We start from the raw sequence: 16,193 nt of genomic DNA, 5'->3' as shown, positions 1-16,193 counted from the left end.
GAGTGCCTGGAAAAAATTGAACAAGTCCATAAAAAAGAATCAAACTAACAAAATTACATAGCAAATTGAAGGGTCTCCACTAGTAGTTCACCATGGATGTTTTTTAAATGGCTTCCAAGCCCTTGCACAAACAAATTTGATGAGGATTCGACACATATTTAGTGGTATTTCTCTTTCTAATACTTGAATAAATCCCAAGTTCATAACTCATTCCGTTCTGATTCAGAATCTTATCCAAGTCCTAGTCGTGCACGTAATTATGGATTATTTTCCAAGCAGCCAAACACTAGCATTCACCAATTTCACTATGAGGAACAATTTTTATCACCTACCTGCCACGTACACGCGTCAACCATGTGGCCCAAGTTGACGAACACTCCGTTCTACGCACGCGGGAACGAAACACGACAAAACTGACCAGATATGCCTCCCATTCCTCCTCCCAGTTACTTCCGTCAATTCCACGAGGACTTCGTTTCCAAAATTACCCTTGCATTTTGTAACATTTGCAAAATGACACTAAACCCAACCCCAGTCACAGTGGTCGTCCCCGAAATTACAGTCAAGTGCCAGTGGTAGTTTAGGGAATTCAGTCTGTTTTACAGTTCGGGTCTGAAACCGAAGCTTCTCTGAAGGCTGTTGTTCTTCTTTGGTGTTGGCTTTTTGACTTTGATCAGAACCACTTCTGCCTCTTTTCTCTGAAATTGCAGAGCTTTGATCTTCGTTTTTTATATTTGGTATTCTGATTTAAAAAGGGTTTGCCTCGGATTCAGATTCTCGTGCTGAATTTCTCTGCTAAATTTGGTATATTTGTCTCTGCTGTAAAGGACTGCAGGTATTCTTGCTCTGTCTTTTTCTCTCAATTCTGATGTTTCTAATGCAATCGCACATGGGATTTGATTTCTTTTTCTTTTTTTTCTGCTTATGGATGTAATTGGTGCTATGGGTTTGGCTTAATTTTCTGCAGAGGTCAATTTAGTTCAATTTTTTTTACCATTCTTTGTTTTGGGTATTTGTTTTTTATAATTATTCAATTTATTCTTAATTTTGTCATTGGTTTTTATTTTCTTTGTTTTGCTGAATTGGTTAGTGAATGCAAGTAATAGAATTGCCTTTCCTTTGTTGGTTCTTGTTGGAGGTGATTGACCAATTTGTTTGGTAATTGAATTTCTCTTGAAGATGTTGGTTTTTCCCGATTGAATGTATAGTCTTCCTTGTTCTGAATTTATCTCCATATGTTAGGCTCCCAATATACCACATTGGAACAATAGAACATTTTGGTACAATATATGAACCATGGAACACCCCTCTCTCACAAGCCGGTTTTGTAAGGGCAAAGTTCTTTCCGTGGGTTCCTATCAAGTAGTACAAGAACTGGTTCCTATAAACCAGTATTAGAACTGGTTTCACCACGCAGTTGGGCTGGAGCCTATGGAAAGGGCAACCTATAGGGTGGATTTAAATAATCATTGGTATTATGTATCAGTTAACATTGGTCGTTGGTAGTTTTATTGTGTGTATCATTTGTAATGTTCAGGTACTAATTGCTTGACTTCTTATTTCCTTGTTGTATTTCAATTGCTAGTCTGTTAACAATACAATTTCCTTAACAGCTCCTCAGTATTCTGAACCCACTGTCCTTAAAATGTATCCAGTGTTAAACTTGTTTCACACAATTTGTCGTTAGCGGGTGGTCTAAGTTGGACAAGAAAAATAAAAAAGCATGAAAGAATTGGTTTAGTGTCAGTTTTGCAAGGTTTTGACGAATGCATCATAGACTAATTTGATGTATTGATAATTGCAAGGTTTTGTTTCCAGATCCAGAGAACTGTCTTCCAGACATCAGGGTACAATGCGTGCACCATCATTGCTTGCACAGTGTTTGCCTGGCTTGGTGCCTCATGAAAAAGGAAGTCATAGCATGTCTTCCATTTCTGAGAGAGAGCCACATCTCCCTTCACCAGCTGTTGAGATTGTCCCTTCAAAGGTATAATCCTATCCACATCTTCAACCATTTGTGATCTTAATTCTGCATGTGTGACCCGATAAAGATAAACTTAATCATTTCATATCAAGGGTTTGTTCAGCAACAGGAGTGGTCTATAGGTTGGAGCTTTTGTTGCAAGAGGGAGGGGAGGTTAACAAGTTGTATTAATTTTCTAACACTGTCTCTTTATATACTGCAGACAGCTCACCCATATAAGTATGCGGGCGAGAATATTGAATTGCAAGGACTCAATGTGTTCAAGGTACATCTTTGTTCTACTATTTGTTTTGGCATGTTGTAAAAGCATTGTTTTGTACATGCCTTTATGGAAGATCAGTTGCAGTCTGAAATTGATTATTGATTATAAAAAAATAAAAATAAAAACATTGCTAGTGGTCAATCTATGGATTGTAATCTAATACGCAGCTGGTCCTTCATGGCTCGGTTGTTTATTAGCATTGTTCTTATGTATCAAGACTTTGATTTATGAGGTGTTGCCCTAATATAATGTTGAAATAAGAGATTTCTGTTATGTGTAAAGTGATCTTTACACCTTTTCTATGTTTCATGGTCTCTTCTATAAGTCTCTTTTGTTTTGTTACGAAATATCTTTGATTTTCCCATGTGTCGTGCTATTTAAAAAAAGAATTATATGTTTTCTTTTAAACTGGAGGTATATGGATTTGATTAAATGGCTTTTGGCATGTAGCTTGTATTACCTTTGTGGAAATATTAATGTCTTGATCTTGATGGATTTCATTGTCATGACAGTTTTTTCATATTGGTTTGCACTATTATTGTTTAAAAATATTTTGATAAGCTTGACTGATGCCTTTCTTAATCTTTAACAGGGAAGAGTTAGTGTTTCTGATATCATCGGCTTCAATAGTTCAGAAATGATATCCTCAAAACCAGATGGTAGGCACACTGTATATGGCATTCCAATACTTAAAGTGAAGCTTTCAGTGTAATTTGGCAGTACTTAGTCACATGATAATGTTACTAGAGTAGTTTCCTTAGATCCTAAGGATAATCAGTTTGCTTGATGTGAGTTTAAAACTGGAAATTCATTTAATGTGCAGGGCATCTGAAATCTTGGGATAGCTCCATTGATCTTGTTAATGTCCTTAAACATGAGATTCGAGATGGGCAACTGAGCTTTCGAGGAAAAAGGGTGGTTGAGGTATAATATCTTGCTTTTTCATGCTTCAATTCAATATTGTTTATGACTTATTGACTTTTCACTTTTTTGCTCCAAGTGGTGTGATCATTGTTTGATATTTGATTTAATTCCACTCAGGTTCTCTTTGTACTCGTGATTTATTAGATATCATATTACCAATGACTTACTTTTTGTAATAGAGTGGTTATTTTCTGCCTTATCTTGTGTGGTGTATTACTTAGAGTAATCATCTGTTTCTCATGTTTTCTTGGAGGGGCTTGAAAAATTTGTAATTTTTTCTCTACAAAGATACCACATCTAAAAAATAATGTTAGATCCAAGCATGCTCGCAGAAATGTCCTCTAGTTTTCCTTGGGTAAATTTCAGGATTGTGTAACTAAATGTTTTCTGAACTCTATTTTAGTCGCATTGGTTGAGAAACCTTCACATGGTCACTTCCTGCAAATTTGTGGTTGTAACAAGCTTTATCACTCTTGTGTTGCTCCATTGCTAAGTTTCCTTTTGTTAATTAGTTACTGGCTGATTGGTGGTTTAATCTTTCTATTTGCTGATTCTTACAGCTAGGTTGCAACTATGGCCTTCCAGGGATTTTTGCATGCCTGAAGGTATGCATCAATAATAAAGGCCTTGCTGTTTGTTTTTTTATGCAATTGTGCTGGTTTGTTCCATTCTTTTTCATTTTCACTCTATCCTGATATCTTTCTTTTTCCTTAATAACCAGTGCATTTTTGTGAATTTGGCACTGACCTTTTTTTAAGTAATATTCACTTGCTATATAACCCTTAATATTTTGTTTGATTGACTTAATATTCCTGTAGAAAGTATATTATGCATTTTGTTGACAGGAAATGTTTGTGATTTAAATTGCTCATATATGCAAGTGTTGGTGTATTATTTGGATCAATGTTTGAACTGGATTATATATGAGTGGGTACAGCATTGTGCCCAGTCCATTCAAGGTCTAATAATTGCCTGCCAAATATGTGAAACAACCATACCCAAAAAATAAAAGAGAAGGAAAATATGGGTAACAGAGAAGTTCATCAACAATTATGTAAGAAATGCAGGGCTTACTTTTGGTGCTTGGAAGATATTCAAAGAAGTTGATTTAGAATGTTCATCTAATGTGACTCATTGCTTTATAGGGAGCTTCCACTGTGCACTTTCAAGACGTCAATGCAGAAACTATAAGATGTACAACTATACCAAATGTCCTTGCCAATCTTGAGCAGGCTCGAGACAAGCAGAGCCGACAGCCAGAGAGCCCCCTGACTCCATCAAGACAAACTCTGACCCAGTCAGTGCACTTTTATGCTGGTGACTGGGAAGAACTTCCCACTGTCTTGTCTGTTGTGAGGAATGATGGGTTTGAAGCGACGACAGGAATGCATCTAAGCTTCTCTGAGGAGGATTTTATGGATGGATGTAGCAGCCAAGATGGTAGCATCTTGGCACAAGAATCTTCTTCAAGGCGATCGAGGAAGCTTTCAGGAAGCCGGGCATGGGAGAGGGCTAGCGAGACAGAACAAGGAGGTGGATATGATATTATCCTGATGACAGAGATCCCATATTCGTTGACCTCATTGAAGAAGTTCTACGGACTCATAAAAAAGGTTAGTGCCTTGGCCCCTTTCATCATCTTATTTGAAGGCGTTACAACAATATGTTTATTCATGCTTCCTACTTTTCTCATGAGCAAACTGAATTTCAATTTTCAAATATTTATACTGTGAAATTATCAGTGTTTGAGGCCCCCATATGGAGTGCTGTACTTGGCCATGAAAAAGAATTACGTTGGCTCCAACGGCGGAGCTCGGCACTTGAAAAGCCTGGTAGATGAAGAAGGCATTTTTGGAGCCCATTTAGTGAAGGAGATGTCTGATAGAGATGTATGGAAATTTTTTCTCAAGTGAAACTAAAACTGAAAGTACAGAAGTTGTCAAAAACCGACCCCTAGAACTCAATATGGAATGTCATTCAACATTATTTCTATTTGTATTATAAACAAAAGCTCCTTGTTTTTGTGTTAGTAATAATTAAGTCAAAAATGTAAGGATTAGTCGACAAACGGCTAATCTTTTCTTCTTCTTCTTCTTCTTCTTCTTTTTTTTATTATTTTTTTTTTTTTTTATTTGGTGGCATTTATTCCTTAATATGTTGTAAATCATAACATTTTGTAATTTGAATGCTAGATCATATTTTTTTAAAATTTTATTAGCTTTCCCCTTTGGTGTAGAAAGATTATCTTTATGGCCACTTTGCAGTTCAATATTGTTAAAGAAGATTTTGTGTTTTGCTTGGGGGTTCATTGCAGGTTGTAAATTTACTGAAGTGAATTCTTAGAAGTGGTTTTCCCTTAGTTAAGGAAAATGGTAAAAGATAATTTGGGAGTTCATTTGCGCTAAATCATAATGACCTTAATATAAACATATGTTTTTACAAAATTCATTAACCCATGCATGCACATATACATATGTTTTCCATACTATGGTACAAAGTAATATGTTCCACACAAATTTGATAGTGAAAAACACAGATGACAAAATTACTTCTATAGTTCTATTTGCATAAGCATACAGAGGAACTACTTGACAATAATTTCCAGCAACCATAAACCATGGTTGTCATATCTATATATTAAAAGGTTCTATCAAGGGCAACGATGTACGATACACGAACGTCTTTTTCTTAATAATGCTTCTATGGGGTCTGTGAAAGCTAAAAACCTTATAGAAGCCCAAAAGGTACATAGAGTTTGCCTCCTAAGATGCTAAAGTCCTTTGTCAGTTTAACACAAGGTATAACATCTATCCCTGAGAATCAGGATAACATCTTGTCCTTTTGCTGGAAATGAACTGGCCTCATAACGAAAACAAACATTTCTTCAGGCTGCAGAAGCTCTTGACCTTTTGGACTAAAAGACCACATGGCAATGGAATTGCCAAAAAAAGATACAGGGCGAGGGAACTGGACATCAGTAATTAGAAACGAGTAACTCAAGTCACTGGATTCTACATAGAACCCTGTCTGCCTCGGTTCTCCGTTAACCTTCTCCACACCATCTTCCCGCAATGCAATAAGGTCAAGATGGCGATGAAGTACAGGAGAGGAATGCCGATGAAACAACCCCCAGATGCAAAATTAACTAGTGTCTGAAAATTTGAAGGCAAAAAGTCAATGTGGCTATTCTAGCATTAATTTCTGAAACACTAATATTAAAAACTGTGCAATATATAACCAAAAGATATGTGGAAGTAAATAATTCTTAAAAAAAACTCGTTAAACTATTTCAAACTCTACTTTAAGCTAATTGCAACAAAAGCAAAAGGAAAAAAATCAACATTCTAAGAGGCTTTGTTTTTCCATAATTAGCAGAGACGGCTTGGTTTTTGTTTATTTATCTTTTCAAAGCAGGAACAACGAACAAGCCTTAGTTGTTTACCGGGGAAAAAAAGGATAAGCCTTAGTTAAGATAAGTTGAGTGGCCATCTCATGACCATCTCATGATCATGACTATGCCTCATAGGCTTGCATAGACACTTACCTCACACATCCAATGATTGTTGGATGCAGAGACACATTGGACAGACCTCGGAAATGCATCAGACACATGACTGTCACTGTACACATCACATTTAAACATTTTTTTTGTTGACAGAGTTGGATACTTCAATTATTGTCTGCACATGTCCCTACACATAATTTCTATATACTTATGAAAACTTTTCAATCTCTTTTGAAAACTTTTCTACATTTTTACTGTCAAGTCAAGTGTGGAGTTTTCATCTTATAAAAAAACCACGCGTTAGCATACCTTGAATCTTACATAACGTATATTAGTTGCTAAATCTGTATCCCTTACATAATAAGTATGTGTATGTGCTGCCATCTCATGTCCTAGATTGGAAATTTACCCTTGCTTTTCAGTGAACATGTTTTTTTATTTACCATGTCGCATGTTTGTGCCCATAATTCATTCTCAAAAGGGAGTAACAATCATTAGGACATTTTTATATATTTAACCACCAATATTTTTCACTTAAGATTTTTAAGGTTTGAAATTGAACGAACCCCCTGGAGTGTACAGCAACTCCAGAACTACTAAGTTAAATTATATTAAAACCCCTATGCCATCATGTCTTTATATTCCCACCCCTTCCAAATTCAAGGTTCATCGATGGGACCGTCAAGTATACAGTTATACAAAGTGCAAAAGCACTGCCACTGTGAAGAGAGTGTATCTGTGTGTGTCTGTTTTCGTTGAATATGTGAGATTAGAGAGACTTACCACCATCCCTGCAACAAGATGAATGATAGGAACAAAAAGCTGGTCCACCTTATTCCCTTCTGCATATCCATTGAATGCGATGACCATAGAAAAAGTATGAATTGTGACAAATGCAAGGGCAAGAAGTGCTGTAAAGTACAAGACAAAATTGTCAGACAAATAAAGTTAAGAGAATAAATGAAATTTTCTAATCTAAACACCAGCCAACTACCAAATTACTGTTGCAAAAGTGTCAGAAAATTCCCTTCCACTCTTCCCTTGCTTGTTCTGATTTTACAGGTAGCAACTAAATGCATACAACCATGCTCGAGAAATTATAAAACCTCACTAGCACCTATTTACAAGCATGCTCAAGAAATTAATTCATACAACCAAAAAATAAATGTATGGAAGCAACTGTAAGGCTTGACTAACCAGAAAGAAGAAAAAATGGAATCTTCGAGCATCTGTCAACAAAAAAAGTTCCTGGACCAAATGCTGGTGTTAAGAGGCTGATACAGAAAAACACAGCATGTGCCACTCCATGACCCAAACCTCCAGCTGCATGGTTGAAATAATATCAGGTCAACAATAAGTCTAGTTGGGACAAACAAAAGGTAATCAAAATTTTGTGAGTCGCCAACAATAGTTGGCAAGGAAAGGTGGGAAGGGAAAACATGCTACTTTTCATACAGATCACAGATAAACAAGAAGGGTCAAAACTTTGATTGCTATAACACTTGAAGTACCACTGACAGTTGGCATCCAGAATGAAAACAATCAGAAAAACAGCTTAGAACAACAAAAACCTTATAGGGTGATGATAAACCATAAACAACTCAAAATAGATCACTCAATCACAAAGATCTAAAGGGAGAACCACCTATCAGCCGCCCTCCCTTCTTTTTAAAACACATGATGCTGTACGTGAAGCATTCTCATCAATTGCAACATTAATAGAAACACGCAATTGCTAGAACAAAACAGCAGTTTCTTAAACCATTGAGAAAGGGTACCAATGATGGGGGCAGAAGCTATATCTTTCATAAAAAAAGTAATTCTTTCTTAGTAGCTTCTTCTGAGCCCCAAAATTTTGGAATTGAGATGACAATAATGAAAAAGCTGAACTGCAGAAAAAACTTGCTATATGGAAGTTAATAGTAGAACATTTAATATATGATGAATCCAAGTCTAAGAACCTCGCAAAGCTCACCCAGAGCAATTTGCATCTTATCAGTCAGATATAGGCGTGGTTTAGAGACCCTATCAGCAAAAGCATCCAATGTATCTTCCAACCTCCTAAAATAACATGCAAAAAAAAAGATGTTATATACCTTTATTAACCATTAACAATATCTAAATTCTCAAGATAACATGCATCATCGCATATATAACAAAGTAGAGGGGCAAAAATGATTACATTAAGTTCCAAAGGGGAACAGCAGATTCTTAAATAGAGAACATAAACATCCAAATAAATAAAAAAGTTGTTGTGAGATTCCACAAATGGCAGCAAACTTTTTAAATTTAAGAGAGAAAATTGATGGATCTCTATCAAGTCATTTAAGATTAAAACAAATATAAAATAATGCTACCGCTTATGTGCATGCAGAAAACTGTAAGATTTTTGGTATTTGAAAACTCAGAAGTGTGTAAAACATTTAAGAAAAGGACACCACCTAGTCTGGTGATTATTAAGAAGTTGAAATCAACAGCAGGCTCAATAAAGCTAGGGCACTGATGAGGAAGAAGAATATTGCAGAGCAATGTAGATATTGCAAGAGTAAGACTGTTTTTATTTATTTATTATTATTACAAGCAAAAACAACACAGCAGAGCGTTGAAGTATATATACCTAGAAGATACCATGCTCATGTCATTCAAACAAACAAAAACCAAGGATCCGAACTTTCCATAATTACGCCTTACATAAGAATTTCAGATCACAGCTACATATTACACCTTTACTAATACAACCTGATAGTTCTTTGAACACTGTCTAATTCTAAAACCACACTAATTTCACCAGTGAGAAAACTCTTCTCAAGAGTGTTCCACAGAGAATACTAAAAACTATTTGCTACTCCACAAATTATCCTCTACTCAGGCGGAAATATGTGTAAAATGTTTCATACTAAATCTACCCCAACTTTTATCATGCCTTAGCCTTCCCTTCCCTCATAAGAGAGAGCTATAAATCATATTAACTACATCGAATAATTAGACAAGAAAACAAGAATGAAGTACCAAGAAATCAACTTACTTGTAGACTCTCCAGAAAAGAACCCGAAGCCCTTCTTGAAACGCAACCGATGTGAATATGAGAATGCCATAGGGCCACCATGTCGATGATTTGAGAGGCAGAAATGCCCTCCATATTCCCGACAACACGATGAGACTCATGAGCCATAACAATGTGCTACATACACAATTAGACAACAAGCAATATTATGAGCTCATATTACATGGTCTTCACCATAAACCAACAACAAAATGTGAACAAGGCCCTTTGTTTTAGTGGAAACCCTTTCCAAATAACTAAATTTGACCTTCCAATTTGGTAAGTCATTCTTTTTTAATGTCACCCAGAATTTCAAAAACACTTAACATATCACAAACTACATTTTCTATCATAAACCTGACCTTAATTATTATCACAACTACAACATAAGCTTAAATGACAAGTTTCAATGTCCAAAATTACAGAACTGTAAGAACCCAATAAGGAAAATTTTCCCTAAAAGGAAATACACCAAGAAGGAGGGCTTTTGGAGAGAGAGAGAGATGGGAGAAAATATGTGAATAGCTTACCTTGAAAGTACGGTGAGAACCAAGAAGGGTTTTTTGGAGATGACAGAGACGAAGAGGGAGAGAGACGGGCCTAGCGCTAGCAAGGCGTACCCGATCCCTGCTGCTATCGTCATTGACTTGTTCGGGGAGGCTTTACTCAGTAGACTCGACTCTCAATTCATCTATTTCAGAGCATTGCACATTTCATTTCGGGTTCTAGGAGTTCACCTTCTCCTGGCATATTTATGTTTATTTAAAATTAAGTGGTGAATTTGAGCCTGCTTAAAAGCACTTTTTATTTGAAGCATGTTGAGATTTTTATTAGATATTGAAGTGCTGCTTCGAAAAGTATTTGGAAGTTGCTTTTATAAGAAGTATTTCTCCTCATCATAAGCGCTTTTATTAGAAGCACGATTAAAATATTTATTAAGAATTCAAAATGCTTTTTGGAAAAGCACTCATAAGTGCTTTTTGGGAAGCGCTTTTGGATGTTAAAATGTGTATTATAGTTGATAAAGAGACTTCTTTTAAATAATAAAATGATATTGGCAATCACTCAAGGACTCAATTTCACATATGTAATAGGTTAGTTGGTGAGGGAAAAACACTTTATTTGAGTTCGATTTCCTTTAAATTAGAATAGTTTAGAATATCGCCTTATAAAAAATAATATTTGAGTTATATTTACACACATTGCCCTTGAAGGAGTGCAAATAATAGGGAAATTGCATTTTACGCCCTTCAAGTTTGTACGCTTCTCATAAATAAATAAAATATACCTTTTGTTAATTTGGCACCTCATCTTTAAAATGTCGCAATATTAGACACAAAGTTGTGATTTGCTAAAAGTTTGCTCCAAGTCCATTTAACTTTTGTCAACATCACCATTTTAGCATAAATATGTGTTGATACCCAAAATATTTTAAGCAACCCAAGTTCATTAAAAGCCTAATATAAAGGACGGTTGTACTAAGACATGGTCACATGAGGCCATCTCCAAGTGGGAAGGACTATATTTAGTCCTCTAAAAAATAATTTTGTAAGGAATATTGTCATGCTACATTTTAACTGTCTCCAACAGCAAAGGGCTAAATTTAATATTTTAATAGTTAAATGTAAATTTATTAGTTAATTTAATTAAACTACTATTTATATCCTATTTAAAATACATTTTACAAGAGAAAAAAATTTTGGGATAGGATTTTTGACATCCAAGTGTTGGCACGTGATTAGCCCTATAGATTTCTGATTAGATTTTTTCTCCACGTGGCACATCCTATCATGATGTAAAATCCCAACAATTTTTCAAATAGGATTTTCGAGAGCCACGTTTCGGTACCTAATTAGCCCTCCATATTTTTGATTGGATTTTTATCCATGTGGCACATCTTATCTTCATCTTCAAATATCAATAAAAGGATGTTTTGGGTTTCATATCTCACACCTTCATCTGATTCCTCTCCAATTCCTCTATTCAATTTGTATAATTTTTCATTCCAATTCAATTATGCAATGGATTCCAACTGGGGTTCCTCTTTCAATTCGGAATTGGAAGACCAATGGGAGGAGGGGAGATGCCAACTGATGGAGAAGAATGAAGAAGATGATACTCAAAGGCGCAAAAACGACCTTATGGCGGCAACCACCGCATCTTGGGTGTGTGAGGAAACGTCCCAACAACCCTAGTGGGGTGGCTCTGTTTTTGGTCGACCTCGACAATGAGAGATTGTGCACCAAACACTAATGAATAACTAATTCAATCCTAATGCAGTGTACACATAAGATGATTTCAAACGCTGATTCCGGATAAGACGTCACGTTTCGAGCGTTTGCTACATGATGTCCAAGCAGTCAACCTTTTCTTTGTTAGAGGGTGAATAATGCAGGCCAACCCAATTTCTCGACCCACCAAAGGGTAACTGCCACACTTCGAATGATGGCATATGCATCTTCAGCTGATGCGATGGATGACATATTTGGTATGTCTAAGACTTCGTCCCTTGAAAACCTTGCTCAATTTTTTCGTACAATTGTTCATATCTACAAAGATACGTACCTCCGAGCACCAAATACAGAGGATATGGATCGTCTTCTATGCAAAGTTGAAGATCGGGGATTTCCCGACATGATGGGCTCGCTGGACTGCATGCATTGGCTGTGGAAGAATTGTCCAACTAGATGGTAGGGTAGCTTCAGCGAAAGATCTAGAAAGCAAACTATTGTTTGGAGGCCGTGGCCTCTTATGGCACCTGGATTCGGCATGATTTCTTTGGGATCCCATGACCTCAAAATGACCTCATCGTACTAGGGTGCTCACCCCTCTTCGATGCCCTAACGGAGGGTGAATCACCACAACTACACTACTACATCAATGGTCTTCAGCACAACATGGGTTATTATCTTGCTAATGGTATTTACCCAAAGTGGACAACACTTGTCCAAGCAATTCCACAACCTGTGAATGAACAAGATAAGTATTTTTCTGAGAAGGAAGAGGCTTACCGGAAGGACGTTCAAAAGGCATTTGGTATTCTACAAGCACAATGGTTAATCATTAGTGTGATGTCGTGCATTATATTGCACAACATGATTGTGGAGGATGAATAGGATGACTACATTTGTGGAGATTCCGACGATGATGAGGTTGACCCAAATAGGTCAAGGAAAGCTCTTGCTAGAATATATGATGAGTCTAATTTGCCTCGAGATCCAAGAATTGGTAGGATCCCCATAGAGGAATACATGTGTCGTCATAGGTCAATACATTCTCGTACCGCAAACAACAACCTACAAAAGGATCTTGTTGCACATACGAGCACTCGAATGATGAGCGGCCTTATGACATTATTAGCTAGTCTTTTGTGTTTGCAACTAATAATAATTGACAATACATTGTCATGTTCAAGTCTTTGTCTTGTTCTTAAAACAACTTAAAAATAAATTTAAATGGAAAAAGATGAAGGACAGTTTGTAAAACAATGTGAGAAATTATGTAAAATTATGAAATTAAGGAATGATAATATGTAAAATGATGAAGATATTGTGAGAAATTATGTAAGAATGAGGTAGGTATTCATACCAAAAAAAAAGAAACTGCTAGTTGACATCACGTAACGGCTAGGTGACATCAACTGGCCTCATCCAAATATTTAGCTCGGGCTAGCCAAAGGGCCACATGTGGCTCTCATTTTAGGAATCCGCCCTTTGTGTAGCCCACTCTTGGAGATGGCCTGAGGAACCTATGCAAAGCAAAGCCAAATTCCAAGCACAGGAAATGTGAGTCCCCAAGCACATGCCAAGTATTGCTAAAAGCCACTATGTATGCAGCTAGCCAACGTCATGCTCAGAGGAGGTACTTCAACAAAACCATGCCCAACCCATTTTTCTCAAAGGCCTTCGAAAGCCATGTCAAGCACATAATTATGAGAGCATGTCCTTCGAAACCTATGCCTTGGTTCAAGTTTGATTATCCATGAACATGCTTCACCGTGATGAAAGTCATAAGCTCCAAGCCATCATAGCACGTGCCCAAAATGTGGTTACCACAAACTTAACCTATCAAAATCACAGCCACATTTGACCTTCCGACACTCTCTTTTCCGCATCCTCACTCCTTATCTCGTTTCTAGACCGAATCAATGAAAAACCCTAAACCGCCCATACCAAATCAATGAAAAACCCTATTTATCTTGTTGTTTGACTTTGAGTTTGTTCAATTTGGAGAAACCCTAAGAAAAGGTAAGCTTTTTTTTATCTTAATTTTTAATTTTAGTGTTTAGCTCATGAAGTTCTTGCTTAATAATTTGTCTATTAGCCTTCATGCCTTTAGTCTTTCACACATTAATGAGTAATTTTAACTTTTAATTTTGAATGTTTTCTTATTCTGTGTTGATTTTCATTCTCCCAGGTTATTAGGGTCCAATTTGGCTTTAGTTAGTTATGTAGATTTAGGGTTTCGAATGACTTTTTTCAATTTGGCTTTAGTTCAAATGTGTTCATTTGTTTTCTCTTTCTTTTGAACTTTGAATATATGTCAATTGTTCATCAAAATGTTTATGTAAAAAAATCATTGTGCTGTTTGGTTTTTGGGAACCTAAACTAAAGGGGAAAGTGGAATAAGATATTGAATTGCTACGTTTGTTCTCTGATTAGGAAATAAAAAGCACTTTGAAATTATATTTCTATTATTGGAAACAAAAGAGATGTTGTAGCTAGGTATGTTTGAAAGCAGCTGTGTCTTTGTTAGGTTGTTTTCACGATTGTTTGAGATGGTGTATGGTTAAGTTTCTGGTTTTAAGTAGGAGCGTGTCTTTTTGTTTGAGAAATAAGTTTTCACTAAAATGTGAGCTATACAAGACCTCCTATTTATAGGTTCTGGAATGGTATAACATACATGTCTTCTTGTAAAATTTTGCACGGTGCTACTTAAATGATTTATTTTGAAATTTTATTTCATGGAATCACTTAAAGAAGCCAATTGTACTTGAGGAGTTCCTTTGCAATTGTTGTTGCTGCGGGCTTGCAATTTGTTACTTTTTTCCTAAGTAAATTGAGCAGCACCTATTTTATTTTTCCTTGAATGTTTATTAGAACCTCTATTGCATACGACTTAAGCTGCGAAGCCCATAAAGACATCGACCACAAGTAAAATGAGCCCAAAAAGTCATCGGTAAGCTGCGAAGAAGTTGGCGGCAACGGCAAGGCCAATATTGTTATCAATAATACAAGTAGTAGTATTGACTAGAATATGAAACCAATAATATCCAGTGGTAGGAGTGGTAGTGGATTGGTGATGTAGAAGAAAATGAATCTAGTGGTTTGCCATTGCCAATTTGCCAATGCAGAAGAAATAATGATTTAAAAGAAAGAAACAAGAGAAGATGCATAAGTTTGATAATCTAGCGGGGCACGGGTAATTTAGGCACAAAAGTAAAAAGCTCGAAAAACATCTATACAATAGCAGCAACACATTTCATTGGTCCAAAATATTTTAATTAATTAATATATAATTGTCGATAAATTCAAAAAGTAGTATACCAAACAGTCTTAGTCTTGAGAGGCAAAACATAACCCACTCAAAGTCAAAGATATATAAAAAGCAACACAATATCTCCTTAATCAAATTCTTTTAAAATTTCTAAGTAGGTGGGGCACTCCTGAGGGTTAACTGCGAGACACCTTTTAATTATCATTGTTATCCGCAAAGCTTTGTCGGTGCATACTCATTTTTTATTTCCCCATCTACCAACTTCTCCAACTTTGATTTCTGAAATTCATTTCCAACAATGCATTGTATCAATAATTCTTTCTATTTATTTTACTAGTTTAGTTCTAAATAATATATACAACAAAGTAGATATTTACCAGCTTTTTAGGATCGCTTTTAGGCTTAGTTTGGTATTGCTGTGCTTTTAAAAAAAACTGCTTCTGCTGTGCTGCAAAAATAAACAGCTGTAAAATGAAGCAGCTAAGTGTTTGGTAATATGTATTTGTAAAAGTGCTGTGAGTATGGAAAACAGTGTCAAAGTGTTTGGTAAACTTTTATATGGAAGTGCTGTGAGAGTGTATAATGACGAAAAAGGGTAGGATGATAAAAGTTTTAAAAAATAAATAAATAAATGTATAATTTAAGTTAACAAATAAAAAAAAATTAAAAAAAATTCAAAAGCAGCCGACACCTTTCTTTTTTCTTTTTTCTCATTTTTATTTGTTTCTTCCTCTTCACTTCCTTTCTTTCTTCTTCCTCCCTTCCTAGTTTTTTTATTTTCTTCCTCTTCCTTCCCAGGCCCCCCATCTCTCAACCTTTTTACCTTTCCTGTTCTCCTCCTTTCTCTTTTCTTCTTCCTTCCAAGACTTCTTCCCTTCCCATGTTTTTTTTAATTTCTTCCTCTTTACTTCTACCTTCCCAGCAACCCCCAACCCCCCCCCCCCCCCCCCCTTTTATTTATTTAAATTTCTTCGTCTTT

At 36.0% G+C, this 16,193-nt stretch overlaps 2 protein-coding genes and 1 pseudogene across 3 annotated transcripts; 2 read left to right on the top strand and 1 right to left on the bottom strand.

Moving 5' to 3' along the window:
• Positions 1-633: 633 nt before the first annotated feature.
• LOC110772185 (S-adenosyl-L-methionine-dependent methyltransferases superfamily protein) lies at positions 634-5,394 on the top strand. 2 transcript variants are annotated; one of them, XM_021976595.2, is made up of 8 exons: positions 634-835; positions 1,819-1,987; positions 2,187-2,249; positions 2,839-2,905; positions 3,070-3,170; positions 3,731-3,775; positions 4,316-4,783; positions 4,913-5,394. In XM_021976595.2, exons 2-8 carry the CDS (start codon positions 1,853-1,855, stop codon positions 5,081-5,083), a joined length of 1,050 nt encoding a protein of 349 aa, XP_021832287.1. In that variant the 5' UTR covers positions 634-835; positions 1,819-1,852; the 3' UTR covers positions 5,084-5,394. The 2 variants fall into 2 exon arrangements, with proteins under 2 accessions (XP_021832287.1, XP_021832286.1); XM_021976594.2 differs by having other exon boundaries at positions 1,806-1,987.
• Positions 5,395-5,768: 374 nt separating this feature from the next.
• Positions 5,769-10,504, bottom strand: LOC110772186 (gamma-secretase subunit APH1-like protein). Its single transcript, XM_021976596.2, has 6 exons — positions 10,249-10,504; positions 9,701-9,856; positions 8,651-8,736; positions 7,873-7,998; positions 7,459-7,586; positions 5,769-6,322 (listed from the first exon to the last, which is right to left on the bottom strand). The coding sequence occupies exons 1-6, from the start codon at positions 10,359-10,361 to the stop codon at positions 6,182-6,184; spliced, it is 750 nt and encodes a 249-aa protein (XP_021832288.1). The 5' UTR covers positions 10,362-10,504; the 3' UTR covers positions 5,769-6,181.
• Positions 10,505-11,687: 1,183 nt separating this feature from the next.
• LOC148297482 (uncharacterized) lies at positions 11,688-13,179 on the top strand (annotated as a pseudogene).
• The last annotated feature ends 3,014 nt before the right edge of the window (positions 13,180-16,193 follow it).

The sequence above is a fragment of the Prunus avium genome, chromosome 1, assembly GCF_965620075.1.
Source record: "Prunus avium chromosome 1, drPruAviu1.hap1.1, whole genome shotgun sequence".
In the NCBI taxonomy this organism is placed as follows: Eukaryota; Viridiplantae; Streptophyta; class Magnoliopsida; order Rosales; family Rosaceae; genus Prunus; species Prunus avium.
This window is presented reverse-complemented; position numbering and strand designations above follow the sequence as displayed.